Source organism: Leptodactylus fuscus, chromosome 9 (genome assembly GCF_031893055.1).
Source record: "Leptodactylus fuscus isolate aLepFus1 chromosome 9, aLepFus1.hap2, whole genome shotgun sequence".
NCBI lineage: Eukaryota > Metazoa > Chordata > Amphibia > Anura > Leptodactylidae > Leptodactylus > Leptodactylus fuscus.
The window spans coordinates 5196799-5212340 of NC_134273.1; the positions used below are offsets into that span (position 1 = coordinate 5196799).

The 15542-nt window shown below is 47.5% G+C and overlaps 1 protein-coding gene across 2 annotated transcripts in view; it reads right to left on the reverse strand.

Annotated features, from left to right (window-relative positions):
• Positions 1–15542, reverse strand: part of PLPP3 (phospholipid phosphatase 3) — a 47049-nt gene that overhangs the window by 15499 nt on the left and 16008 nt on the right. The window contains exon 2 of one of the 2 annotated variants that reach the window (XM_075286467.1): positions 8197–8354. In XM_075286467.1, the coding sequence (XP_075142568.1) occupies positions 8197–8354 (158 nt within the window). Of the gene's footprint in view, positions 1–7834; positions 7993–8196; positions 8355–15542 lie in introns of both variants that reach the window. The other variant, XM_075286466.1, reaches the window with a different exon arrangement.

Genomic DNA, 15542 nt, shown 5'->3' on the forward strand with positions numbered 1-15542 from the left:
GTGCAGTATATAGTGTATGTATACAGTCTGTGTGCAGTATATAGTGAATGTGTACAGTCTGTGTGCAGTATATAGTGTATGTATATAGTCTGTGTGCAGTGTATAGTGAATGTGTACAGTCTGTGTGTAGTGTATAGTGAATGTGTACAGTCTGTGTGCAGTGTATAGTGTATGTATATAGTCTGTGCAGTATATAGTGTATGTATACAGTCTGTGTGTAGTGTATAGTGAATGTGTACAGTCTGTGTGCAGTGTATAGTGTATGTATATAGTCTGTGCAGTATATAGTGTATGTATATAGTCTGTGTGCAGTGTATAGTGAATGTGTACAGTCTGTGTGCAGTATATAGTGTATGTATATAGTCTGTGTGCAGTGTATAGTGTATGTATACAGTCTGTGTGTAGTGTATAGTGAATGTGTACAGTCTGTGTGCAGTGTATAGTGTATGTATATAGTCTGTGCAGTATATAGTGTATGTATATAGTCTGTGTGCAGTGTATAGTGAATGTGTACAGTCTGTGTGCAGTATATAGTGTATGTATATAGTCTGTGTGCAGTGTATAGTGTATGTATACAGTCTGTGTGTAGTGTATAGTGAATGTGTACAGTCTGTGTGCAGTGTATAGTGTATGTATATAGTCTGTGCAGTATATAGTGTATGTATAAAGTCTGTGTGCAGTATATAGTGTATGTATAAAGTCTATGTGTGCAGTATATAGTGTATGTATAAAGTCTATGTGTGCAGTGTATGTCCATAGTGTATGTATATAGTCTATAGTATATATGTGCAGCTTAGTGTATATGCGCTGACGGCCCCTCCACATCTGTCTCCGGTCTATAGGCCCCTCCAGCTGTGCACATCATATCAGCCATGACTTATAGTTACAGACTATCCCCCAATGGCCGCCCCCCCATTAATACCAGTCATCCCAGCACCGCTCGCCCCATTCCTAGTGACCTCTGCTGCACAAGGCTGACAGTAAATCCTCCCGTCATGGACTCCACAACTCCCAGTGAAGCCTCTTGGATGTGACAGAGCCATAAATCCCAGTAATGACCTGCAGAGGCTCCGACTCCTCTGACAGGCACATAATGAGGATCAGCGGCTCCAAATCTCTCACCTCTGCAGAGCGCCAGGGGGTCATACCGGCCCCCCAATACTGAGGCCAGGGGCCAGGACCCCAAGAGCGCAGGGAAGGCAGTGTTACCCCTGCCCCTTATTATAGTGGTGGTCACAGACCCCTGCCCCTTATTATAGTGGTGGTCACAGACCGCTGCCCCTTATTATAGTGGTGGTCACAGACCGCTGCCCCTTATTATAGTAGTGGTCACAGACCGCTGCCCCTTATTATAGTGGTGGTCACAGACCGCTGCCCCTTATTATGGTGGTGGTCACAGACTGCTGCCCCTTATTATAGTGGTGGTCACAGACCGCTGCCCCTTATTATAGTAGTGGTCACAGACCGCTGCCCCTTATTATAGTGGTGGTCACAGACCGCTGCCCCTTATTATGGTGGTGGTCACAGACTGCTGCCCCTTATTATAGTGGTGGTCACAGACCCCTGCCCCTTATTATAGTGGTGGTCACAGACCCCTGCCCCTTATTATAGTGGTGGTCACAGACCCCTGCCCCTTATTATAGTGGTGGTCACAGACCGCTGCCCCTTATTATAGTGGTGGTCACAGACCGCTGCCCCTTATTATAGTGGTGGTCACAGACCGCTGCCCCTTATTATAGTAGTGGTCACAGACCGCTGCCCCTTATTATAGTGGTGGTCACAGACCGCTGCCCCTTATTATAGTGGTGGTCACAGACCGCTGCCCCTTATTATAGTGGGGGTCACAGACCGCTGCCCCTTATTATAGTGGTGGTCACAGACCGCTGCCCCTTATTATAGTGGTGGTCACAGACCGCTGCCCCTTATTATAGTGGTGGTCACAGACCGCTGCCCCTTATTATAGTGGTGGTCACAGACCGCTGCCCCTTATTATAGTAGTGGTCACAGACCGCTGCCCCTTATTATAGTAGTGGTCACAGACCGCTGCCCCTTATTATAGTAGTGGTCACAGACCGCTGCCCCTTATTATAGTGATGGTCACAGACCGCTGCCCCTTATTATAGTGATGGTCACAGACCGCTGCCCCTTATTATAGTGGTGGTCACAGACCGCTGCCCCTTATTATAGTGGTGGTCACAGACCGCTGCCCCTTATTATAGTGGTGGTCACAGACCGCTGCCCCTTATTATAGTGGTGGTCACAGACCGCTGCCCCTTATTATAGTGGTGGTCACAGACCGCTGCCCCTTATTATAGTGGTGGTCACAGACCCCTGCCCCTTATTATAGTGGTGGTCACAGACCGCTGCCCCTTATTATAGTGGTGGTCACAGACCGCTGCCCCTTATTATAGTGGTGGTCACAGACCGCTGCCCCTTATTATAGTGGTGGTCACAGACCCCTGCCCCTTATTATAGTGGTGGTCACAGACCCCTGCCCCTTATTATAGTGGTGGTCACAGACCGCTGCCCCTTATTATAGTAGTGGTCACAGACCGCTGCCCCTTATTATAGTAGTGGTCACAGACCGCTGCCCCTTATTATAGTAGTGGTCACAGACCGCTGCCCCTTATTATAGTGATGGTCACAGACCGCTGCCCCTTATTATAGTGATGGTCACAGACCGCTGCCCCTTATTATAGTGGTGGTCACAGACCGCTGCCCCTTATTATAGTGGTGGTCACAGACCGCTGCCCCTTATTATAGTGGTGGTCACAGACCGCTGCCCCTTATTATAGTGGTGGTCACAGACCGCTGCCCCTTATTATAGTGGTGGTCACAGACCGCTGCCCCTTATTATAGTGGTGGTCACAGACCCCTGCCCCTTATTATAGTGGTGGTCACAGACCGCTGCCCCTTATTATAGTGGTGGTCACAGACCGCTGCCCCTTATTATAGTAGTGGTCACAGACCGCTGCCCCTTATTATAGTAGTGGTCACAGACCGCTGCCCCTTATTATAGTGGTGGTCACAGACCGCTGCCCCTTATTATAGTGGTGGTCACAGACCGCTGCCCCTTATTATAGTGGTGGTCACAGACCCCTGCCCCTTATTATAGTGGTGGTCACAGACCCCTGCCCCTTATTATAGTGGTGGTCACAGACCGCTGCCCCTTATTATAGTAGTGGTCACAGACCGCTGCCCCTTATTATAGTAGTGGTCACAGACCGCTGCCCCTTATTATAGTGGTGGTCACAGACCGCTGCCCCTTATTATAGTGGTGGTCACAGACCGCTGCCCCTTATTATAGTAGTGGTCACAGACCGCTGCCCCTTATTATAGTAGTGGTCACAGACCGCTGCCCCTTATTATAGTAGTGGTCACAGACCGCTGCCCCTTATTATAGTAGTGGTCACAGACCGCTGCCCCTTATTATAGTAGTGGTCACAGACCGCTGCCCCTTATTATAGTGATGGTCACAGACCGCTGCCCCTTATTATAGTGATGGTCACAGACCGCTGCCCCTTATTATAGTGGTGGTCACAGACCGCTGCCCCTTATTATAGTGGTGGTCACAGACCGCTGCCCCTTATTATAGTGGTGGTCACAGACCGCTGCCCCTTATTATAGTGGTGGTCACAGACCGCTGCCCCTTATTATAGTGGTGGTCACAGACCGCTGCCCCTTATTATAGTGGTGGTCACAGACCGCTGCCCCTTATTATAGTGGTGGTCACAGACCCCTGCCCCTTATTATAGTGGTGGTCACAGACCGCTGCCCCTTATTATAGTGGTGGTCACAGACCGCTGCCCCTTATTATAGTGATGGTCACCTCTTACACAGGCCCCAGGGTGCAGCCCCATTTCTGCTGCAAAAGTTCTTACCGTCCAGGTATTGCGCCCCATCATGGCTGGACATACCACTATAGTGACCACCTCATAGTGACCACCTCATAGCAGTCCTGAATCCTTCCCCAGCCCCGGGACCCCCCTGTACCTATAGTGACTCTCCTATCAGGGTCCCCTCCCCCTCACGTGACATCGCTGGTGGTCTTCACAGATGCATCGAGCTGTAAAGAATTAATTGGAGAATTAACTAGAAGTTTTTCTTTTTTTATTTTTTTTTGGAAAGCAGAAGAGACAGAACAGACGTCCATTCTGTGCCGGCCATCGGGGCAAGCAAAGGTCCTGACTCCTCACAGATGTAGCAGAGGTGAGCGCGCGCGGATCTCAGATGTCACACTGTGTCCAATTACCAATTATCAGGATGCGTTTGGGGGGGGGGGGGTCATTATTATTACAACTGACCATTCGGGCAGAGACTGGGAGGCCCATGACTAGATGAAGCCCTCGGCCCTCATAGTCAGATGGGGCAGGCTGTGTAAAATAAATCAGAGGAGGGTTAACTAAAACCACATGTATTAAGGCTATAGAGACGGGTAAGAGCCCCCTGACCCATATGGAACCCCCTTATGTGATACTGTCTCAGCCCCACTAGGTCTTACGCTGTCGCCCGTTTGTGCAGTGACCCTAACCTGCCCCTCTGCTTAACAACTGATCGATAGGGGTATCAGGATCTGCATGTGGGGCAGAGATTGTCTCTAGTATTAAATTGTCACCCCATTCATTTTGTGTTGTTACCCCTTTACTAATGTTACATTGTTAGCCCCTTCAGTGTTACACTGTTACCCCTCTGACATTACATTGTTACTCCTTCACTAATGTTACATTGTTTCCCCTTCACTATTACACTGTAACCCCTCTGACATTACATTGTTACCCCTTCACTATTACACTGTCACCCCTCTGACATTACATTTTTACCCCTTCAGTATTACACTGTCACCCCTCTGACATTACATTGTTACCCCTTCAGTATTACATTGTCACCCCTCTGACATTACATTGTTACCCCTTCAGTATTACACTGTCACCCCTCTGACATTACATTGTTACCCCCCTTCACTATTACACTGTCACCCCTCTGACTTTACATTGTTACCCCTTCAGTATTACACTGTCACCCCTCTGACATTACATTGTTACCCCCTTCACTATTACACTGTCACCCCTCTGACATTACATTGTTACCCCTTCAGTATTACACTGTCACCCCTCTGACATTACATTGTTACCCCTTCAGTATTACACTGTCACCCCTCTGACATTACATTGTTACCCCTTCAGTATTTACTGTCACCCCTCTGACATTACATTGTTACCCCCTTCACTATTACACTGTCACCCCTCTGACATTACATTGTTACCCCCTTCACTATTACACTGTCACCCCTCTGACATTACATTGTTACCCCTTCAGTATTACACTGTCACCCCTCTGACATTACATTGTTACCCCCTTCACTATTACACTGTCACCCCTCTGACATTACATTGTTACCCCTTCAGTATTTACTGTCACCCCTCTGACATTACATTGTTACCCCCTTCACTATTACACTGTCACCCCTCTGACATTACATTGTTACCCCCTTCACTATTACACTGTCACCCCTCTGACATTACATTGTTACCCCTTCAGTATTACACTGTCACCCCTCTGACATTACATTGTTACCCCTTCAGTATTACACTGTCACCCCTCTGACATTACATTGTTACCCCTTCAGTATTTACTGTCACCCCTCTGACATTACATTGTTACCCCTTCAGTATTTCACTGTCACCCCTCTGACATTACTTTGTTACCCCCTTCAGTATTACACTGTCACCCCTCTGACATTACCTTGTTACCCCCTTCAGTATTACACTGTCACCCCTCTGACATTACATTGTTACCCCCTTCACTATTACACTGTCACCCCTCTGACATTACATTGTTACCCCCTTCACTATTACACTGTCACCCCTCTGACATTACACTGTTACCCCTCTGACATTACATTGTTACCCCCTTCACTATTTACTGTCTCCCCTCTGACATTACATTGTTACCCCTTCAGTATTATACAGTCATGCCTCTTACTGTTACATTGTTACCTCTGGATTATCGGCTGTGACACACGATGCGCTCCTGTCACTAATCTCGGGTGCTGTCAGTCACCTCCTTAGTTGGGTTATTACACAATAAGACGTCTCGTGAACCTTTTGCTCCTTCCTTTGACTTTCAATGACTTAATAACTTAATGAACTTAATAGCCCCAAATACCGATCACTAGTAATTGTGAAAGTGGCGTCTGTGCTGGTGGCATCACGCGGGTCACCGTTCCTTCTTATATGAGCTGTCACCCCTGATGATGTCATCATCAGAGACACAACGGATACAAGGTCCACAACCCGCGGGGCCCCTGTGTGACCCCCTATTATATGCTAGAGCACTGAATTCTGGGAGACCATGTTGGATGATCGGATCCTAAGACAAGATCAGTAAAATCAGAAAATTAACCCTGTATATTCCTAAGTCCTGCATACACAAAACAGGGTGACATCTACTGGCCCCATGATCATAATGTTGATGTGGCGGATACAGAGACGGATTGTGCAGTCCGTCTCGACCTCTGTCCCTGGAACGCAATCTTCTATCTGGAAAGCTTTAGCGCAGGGGCCCGGGCGATCATAACAGGATTAATCCACATATGGAAGAAAAGCAAAGGATTTTCCCAACACCGATGCAAAAGCAGAGATAACTTGGAATAAATCAGAAATAATGAAACCCAGATCCAAAACAAACTCCAATAATAGGAATTACTGCAAGAAACCGGGGAGGAACAAATGACCCCGAACTCTGAGATGAACTGCAATTGTGGAAATGTCTGCCCCATAAGGGACGCTGGGTTTGCACAATTTATCATCAGAGGAATCAAAGCTCAGCATTTCTGATACAAATCTCCAAATCCCCTGCAAAGACAAAATCCTGATCACCACTAGGGGGAGCCGAGGAGCTGACTGCATACTGTGCTAGTATAGAACTCCATATATGCAGCAAGCTCCAGAGCTCCCTCTAGTGGTGGCCGCAGGAGGATAGAATTTCATTTTCTCCCTCTGTCTAGGCAGGAGATCTGGAGCTCTGTATCAGGAACAAAGAAAGCTGTCAATTTAGAATTAATTTCAGATATTTTCAGATACAAACAGATTTGATACAGAAATTTTTGCTGGAGAGTTCTTAACCTCCTTGTGGGCTCGTATGGCCTGTGAATATTTACATTTATTAAGGTTTAGCTTGTTGCTTCCATAAAGGGCCAAATATACACAGATAAGATTTATGCCATTTTTTTGGCTTAGAATGACTGACAAGTTGTCACGGCTCCGCCCATTTCTATTATCATTCCATTTTTCAGCGTCTCCATCAATTTCTGCTCTTTTCATCCTTTAGTGGCCGCTCCTCCACTGACTCTAGCACAGTTGGAATTTTTTCTCTATCCCCCCAAAAAATCTGTGTTGGTAGTTTTGGTGCCTGATATGATAACTAAACTCCCTAATGTCAAGAGGGTGACGTCAGAAAGACGCGGGTAGAGGGTGTGACTCAGAGCTCCAATCAGATGGTAGACCGTGTTAGAGCTCACAACCACATCCCATTCCCTGCTCCCTATTGACACCACCCACTTGTTATTAGGGAGTCTAGTTATCAAATTGGGCACCAAAACTACCAGCGCTGATTGCTCAGGAATGGAGGGGGCTAGAGAGAAAATTCCAACTGTGCCAGAATCTGTGGAGGAGTGGCTACTAAAGGATGAAAAGAGCTGGAGTTTGGGTGCAGGAAGGCCAATAGGTATGTCAGGGCTCCTCTCAGTGGCCCGGAGGTTAAGAACCCTCATCAGCGGCAATACATAGAGAATACATCCGGGTAGATTGTTGTGATTGGCAGTTCACAGACTTACAGCAAGGATGGAAATTAGAATGCCAGCAGCAGATAGCACAGCGTCATTAATTGTCTCTCCCGATTTGTTGGGGTACCGGATACTTTCATCCTTACAGTAGAACCCCCGATGATACGGTTGGATTCTGTTAGTTTCAATAATCAGGAAAGGGAGGGCGGCTAGCCACAGAGCAAGAGAGAAAAACACAAAAAGGGAGATACGTCAATGCACAGAATAAAACACATGAGCTCACGGTGCAGGGCGGGCGGCGCCGAGCTGTGCAGGACCTCCCAGGTGTAATGATGGTGCCCAGGGCGCCACCCTTACTATGGGAGGGGGGCAGGGCTCCGCGCGGGCCGGCTCCTGTGCCACACGTCACTTACAGACACCAACGCCAACAGCACTCCCAGTGCCAGAAGCAGTGGGATCGATATGGTGCTTTTCTTAAATTCATATCGGATGCTGTGATCACTGCAGTAAAAGCCCCTCTGGTAGGGTGAGATGACAGATGTGCAGTTGGTCACCACTGCCGGGGCACAAACTGTTAGGACAAATAGTGAAATGTCACAATCACAATGCAATACTAGAAATATGGCACCAAAAGACAACTGGAGCCCCCCCTTAAAGAGGACCTTGCATTGCCTCCTTTAATAGTCGCCCCTCCACGGATTCCGGCACAGTTGGAATTTTTTCTCTAGCCCTCAGCGTTTTTGAGCAATCAGTGCTGGTATTTATGGGGCCTGATATGTAAACTAGACTCCCTAATGTCAAGGGGGTGGAGTCAGGCAATTGGGTGTGACTCAGGGCTCTGACACTGTCTGATTTTTAATTAAAGCTCTGTCACACTTCTTTGTCTGTTCCTGCCTGACTCCACCCACTTGTCATTAGGAAGTCTAGTGACTGTATTAAGGACAATTTGCTCAGGAAAGGTGGGGGCGAGAGAAAAAATTCCAACTGTACCGGAATCATTAAAGGGGTGGCTATTAAAGTAGCAAAAGAGCTGGAGTTGCTCTTGGTTGGTGAAGGTCATCCTTAAAACATAGCTCCACCATGGGACATCATAGATTATGCTCCATTCACTTCCAGAGCTGCATTCATTCATTTCTACTTTTTGACATTTGTCAGGTTGCAGAACTTTCCAACTCTCTTCCCCGTCCCGCCGCTTCTTATTTCACACCCAGCACTCTGCCGCGATTCCGTGCGGAAGGCGCAATGTTTACACCAAGCAGTATGACGCGGACGTCGCAACATCTTCCGGAATTCCATGCAATAGAGTCTAGAAAATTATAGGGTCGGCTTGTAAAAGGTAGATAGGTCATAACTGGCCGGCAGTACAATAGGGAATGCAGCTCTAGAGGTGACTGGAGTAAAAAACATAGGTGAATGCAGCTCTAGATGTGACTGGAGTAGAAAACATGATGGAGAGAAAATGATTGTGCCAGACTTCAAACAATAAGAGCAAATGTAAAGCCGGGGCTGATGTGCAACAATTCACAGGAAGATCAGAAACTGCGCAAGTCAACATTGGACGGCCGTGAAGAGACAGTTGTCACACAACCCCGGCCTTACAAGAACACAATATAGCAAAAATGTTACAATTTACTTCTTAAAGGGGTTGTAAAGGATTAGAAAATAGCGCCACCCCTGCCTAAGGTTGTGTCTAGTACTGCAGCTCCACTGAAGTGAATTAGGCTGAACTGCAATACCACACACAACCTGAGGACAGATGTGGCGCTGTTTGTGGAAGATTTCAGCCAACACAACTCCTTTAAGAAAGGCATTACTCCTCTGACACTGCACGAGGCTGCGCACACTGAGGTCTTTCTCCTGCGGACAGAGCGCCCTTCAGCATCTGCGAGCAGAACGGTGAAGCATCTTATATAAACCAGGCTCATCTCTATTTCACTACCTAAACATTCGAGTTGGCGGCCAACTTGGCCAGGCAGCCGTTCCGGGATGCCAAGCGTCTGCGAAGAAGGCCGAGTCTGTGCAGTGTGAGCAGCCAGGATCGTAAGGAGAAGCTTTAGTGCAGATCAGATCCAACCAATCCGATTGCACGAGAAAGACAGATCAGCGGCGTTGGCGGCCAGGTCTGCGGAGCTGCAGTTACGTGGCTTTGTGTCACTGCGATTATTTTACACACGGCTTCTTCTGCAAATGGATCACACATGACAAATCTGTAAAACACATGTTACTCCGGGGAACGCAACGTTAACCGCTTAATCCCTGGAAGACGGTCGCACGTGAGAAATCTCGCACATGTTGTGATATTCCGGGGGAAGCCATTTAATCCTTTTGTTACTGGAAGGGATCAGAACTGAAGAGGTTAAGTGTTTGCAGATGCCGAGGAGCGTGGAGATGTTTACAAGACACAATCCTCACCTTATATTCCAGCCACGGACCATGTGACCGAGAGAATCGCAGCGGCAGACGATGGCGGCGCCGGACGAAATCACTGAGTAAAATCTACCAAGATCTCTGCTTGCTGGAAGTGAATGGAAATGTTATAGTGTGGCGGAAATCCCTGATCTATCTAATCTATCTATCTATCTATCTATCTATCTATCTATCTATCTATCTTCTTACAGGTGACTGTTTGTTACAATTGTATCCAGTCTAGACAATCCTCTATAAAGTTAACCATTCTCAATCCTGTCTTGTTACAAGGTATCAGTGCAGGTAACGTATCCGTCTGGAGTTCGGGTATCTTTGCTCTCTGTGGATTCTTACAACTGTAACAAACCTTCAGCTGTAAGAATGGCCAGAACAGATTTTCGGCCTCTGGGTATAAGAATAGTCCGATTCCTAAGAGCAGAGTTTTGGATATTGATAAAGAATTGCAACTAAAAATCATGTCATGATATATCTCCATCTTCTCCTTGTATGATCTACCCATTCCTTGGAGGTGTGGTCTGCACAAAATTAACCCCGCCCCTGAGGAGTGAAGGAGGATCCCTGTGAATAGTCAGGGCTCAGTTACAAGGCCCCTCTATGGTGGGGGTCACCTCTGACTTGTGATGCATTGTGGGCTGTAATGTGAGCGCTCAGGCTTTCTTATGTGAATTTTGTTTTTCAAGATTTTATTCTTTTTGTACCAATTTAGACAATTTCAGCTTGAATCTTCTGGTCCCTAATGCAAAATCTGTACAAGGACCCCACTGACCATAAGCCATTTATAATACTGGAGTAACCATCCCCCAGTGTGACTACTACGCCCCCTACAGCTGCCCCCCTGAATCTCCAGACCCCTTCAGATGCCGTCCCTTTAAGTTCCAATACAACAAGGGGCCATTTATTAGCCGCTGGGCTCCTGGAGCCGCACAGTCACTTTAGCGCTAATCTCCCCATGACAAGGCTCGCTGGGCTGATGACGGAGCTTGGAAATTTCTCTTTAATATTTGGTAGCTGTTTAATTTTGGGAACCGAGCCAATGACTAGAAAGGAAAACGAAAAACCCACCCTGCCAGGTCTGAGCGCGGCGCGGAGGGGCATGTGATACCAGGGCAGGCGCAAACTCTAAATATTATGATTGCACGCTTGTGACCAGGGGGCTATTTTAAGCAGTTCAGGGCTACTGGAGCTGAGGGGGGGGGGGGGGGGTACAGGGAAGGGGGGCTGTAAACCTCATTTGGGTAGTAATAGACGCTCAAATTATTGAAATTGGCTCCTGGCCAAAGTGGCTGAGAGTGAACGACGTCTTATATTCTGCCCGAGAGCTTTGAAGCCGTAAGGTTTATGAAGAAATGATGTCTGTGTACACAACGCCATGGATGTGCCGCAACCGCGCCGCTACTAGAAGACGCCGGAAGTCATCTGTGGGGCCTGGTATGTCTTATGTGTACTTACCCAGGTCATAGGGCCCCTGTCCTCACACCTACCTGCTGGATCTATCTATCTCCTATCTATCTATCTCCTATCTATCTATCTATCTATCTATCTATCTATCTATCTCCTATCTATCTATCTCCTATCTATCTATCTATCTATCTATCTATCTATCTATCTCCTGTCTATCTATCTATCTATTTATCTCTTATCTATCTATCTATCTATCTATCTATCTATCTATCTATCTATCTATCTATCTATCTATCTATCTCCTGTCTATCTATCTATCTATTTATCTCTTATCTATCTATCTATCTATCTCCTATCTATCTATCTATCTCCTATCTATCTATCTATCTATCTATCTATCTATCTATCTATCTCCTGTCTATCTATCTCCTATCTATCTATCTATCTATCTATCTATCTATCTCCTGTCTATCTATCTATCTATTTATCTCTTATCTATCTATCTATCTATCTATCTATCTATCTATCTCCTGTCTATCTATCTATCTATTTATCTCTTATCTATCTATCTATCTATCTATCTATCTATCTATCTACCTACTATCTCCTATCTACGTATGTTATATCTATATACCTAGGAACTATCTAGATTTGTTGCAGATATTTCCACCATCATTAACTATCTGGGGCTTGTAGAAATTTGTGAAAGGTAACATTCAGGTTTTGTGATGTAGAACTTTCTGTAACAAACCTGCAGTGTGAACATATCCTAAGGATCCAAGTGTTGAACACTTCCTATATTGGTGAGAAATAACCTGCTTTCCTGTATACTGATCCTTATGAGGCGTCTACAGGCTGGGGCCACAAGCCAGAGCTAGTTTGGGGTCCACTGACCAATCTGTAGTCGTATCCTGGTGTATACTGGTGTATACTGGTATCCAGTAACATTCCAGCATCATGAAAACAGGACGGAGCGTACTCCAGATGTGATGTGGGGCCTGGAGCCATACAGTATAGCAAGGTATAGAAGCATTATAGATCCTCTGTATATAGAAGGAAGGAAGTGGATACAAAGTGTTACAATGTATCGAGATGACTGAACAGAGGACAAGGCGAAGAATAGGAAAAAGCTACAGTCAAAGGGTTTCCATTCACTTCTCAGCCCAGCACTGTGCACCCCCTGCCCCTATAGTATAGACACTCGCACCCCCTACCCCTATAGTATAGACACTCGCACCCCCTACCCCTATAGTATAGACACTCGCACCCCCTGCCCCTATAGTATAGACACTCGCACCCCCTGCCCCTATAGTATAGACACTCGCACCCCCTACCCCTATAGTATAGACACTCGCACCCCCTACCCCTATAGTATAGCCACCCACACCCTCCATCCTCTATAGTATAGACACTTGCACCCCCTACCCCTATAGTATAGACACTCGCACCCCCTACCCCTATAGTATAGACACTCGCACCCCCTACCCCTATAGTATAGACACTCGCACCCCCTGCCCCTATAGTATAGACACTCGCACCCCCTGCCCCTATAGTATAGACACTCGCACCCCCTGCCCCTATAGTATAGACACTCGCACCCCCTACCCCTATAGTATAGCCACCCACACCCTCCATCCTCTATAGTATAGACACTCGCACCCCCTGCCCCTATAGTATAGACACTCGCACCCCCTGCCCCTATAGTATAGACACTCGCACCCCCTACCCCTATAGTATAGACACTCGCACCCCCTACCCCTATAGTATAGACACTCGCACCCCCTACCCCTATAGTATAGACACTCGCACCCCCTGCCCCTATAGTATAGACACTCGCACCCCCTGCCCCTATAGTATAGACACTCGCACCCCCTACCCCTATAGTATAGACACTCGCACCCCCTACCCCTATAGTATAGACACTCGCACCCCCTACCCCTATAGTATAGACACTCGCACCCCCTACCCCTATAGTATAGACACTCGCACCCCCTACCCCTATAGTATAGACACTCGCACCCCCTACCCCTATAGTATAGACACTCGCACCCCCTACCCCTATAGTATAGCCACCCACACCCTCCATCCTCTATAGTATAGACACTCGCACCCCCTACCCCTATAGTATAGCCACCCGCACCCTCCATCCTCTATAGTATAGACACTCGCACCCCCTACCCCTATAGTATAGACACTCGCACCCCCTGCCCCTATAGTATAGACACTCGCACCCCCTACCCCTATAGTATAGACACTCGCACCCCCTACCCCTATAGTATAGACACCCACACCCTCCATCCTCTATAGTATAGACACTCGCACCCCCTACCCCTATAGTATAGACACTCGCACCCCCTACCCCTATAGTATAGACACTCGCACCCCCTACCCCTATAGTATAGACACTCGCACCCCCTGCCCCTATAGTATAGACACTCGTACCCCCTGCCCCTATAGTATAGACACTCGCACCCCCTACCCCTATAGTATAGACACTCGCACCCCCTACCCCTATAGTATAGACACTCGCACCCCCTGCCCCTATAGTATAGACACTCGCACCCCCTACCCCTATAGTATAGACACTCGCACCCCCTACCCCTATAGTATAGACACTCGCACCCCCTACCCCTATAGTATAGCCACCCACACCCTCTATCCTCTATAGTATAGACACTCGCACCCCCTACCCCTATAGTATAGACACTCGCACCCCCTACCCCTATAGTATAGACACTCGCACCCCCTACCCCTATAGTATAGACACTCGCACCCCCTACCCCTATAGTATAGACACTCGCACCCCCTACCCCTATAGTATAGACACTCGCACCCCCTACCCCTATAGTATAGACACTCGCACCCCCTGCCCCTATAGTATAGACACCCACACCCTCTATCCTCTATAGTATAGACACTCGCACCCCCTACCCTTATAGTTTCAACCAGGTGACCGATGTCCGGCAGACAATGCCAGGAAAGACGGGAAGGAAACAGATCAGAGAGAGCGAGAGATTTCTCCAGCCTAAACCTAATTAAAGAACCCCCAGCAGAAATGGTAGGAAAGCTGGGTGACCCTCAGTAAGCTCTTAAAGGGGTGGTAACTCAGATAACCTGAGATATTGAAGGCCTCCTGTGCAATCCAGCACTGCAGCCTGTTTGACTAGGCAGAGCTGCACTATAAAGCATGGGGGACAAATAGTAGAGACCACCGAGATCACTGTGTAACTAGGCAGATCTGCACTGTAAAGCATGGCGGACAAGTACAAGAGTTCACTGTAGGACTAGGCAGATCTACACTGTAAAGCATGGCGGACAAGTAGCAGAGACCACTAGGCAAATTCTGGAACTTGCAAATCTGCAGTGTAAAGTAAGGAGGAGAGACCAAACAGACTTAGGAGGGAATCAATCACTGGCTAATTAGGCAGATTTGACTTTCAGTTGTCTGGGAAAGCTGGATCCTAATCCCCGGGAGAGCTGGATTGTTTGTCACCCAGCTTTCCCACAATCAGATTATTTATGATTTTGTGGGCCATCCATTTCCCGCCACTTTAAAGCGAAACAGCGGAGAGAAATAAAAGGTTATTTACCGGCACTTGAGTCGCAGTAGCCAATTTAAGGACAGTACGGGATTGTACGCGGCGGCTTTAATGGGCGATTTCCGCCGCAGTAACGACATTTCTGAATCTCGTAAAAGGCAATAATAGTAAACACTGGGTTCCTGCCGATCCGCCGTGGCCGTCACTCGGTGAATGGCTGCTTAATGTAATATCCGATTCAGCAGAATCCCAGGATGCGGCCATAAAGCAGCAAATTTATGTATCATGTGCGTCCCGGCCGCGCGCCAGCCGCCGCTCTGTCAATGTATCTATTGTGGATCTGGAAATCTCTCTTCAGCGTCGACAGCTGCCACCTGCACAAACAGCGCACG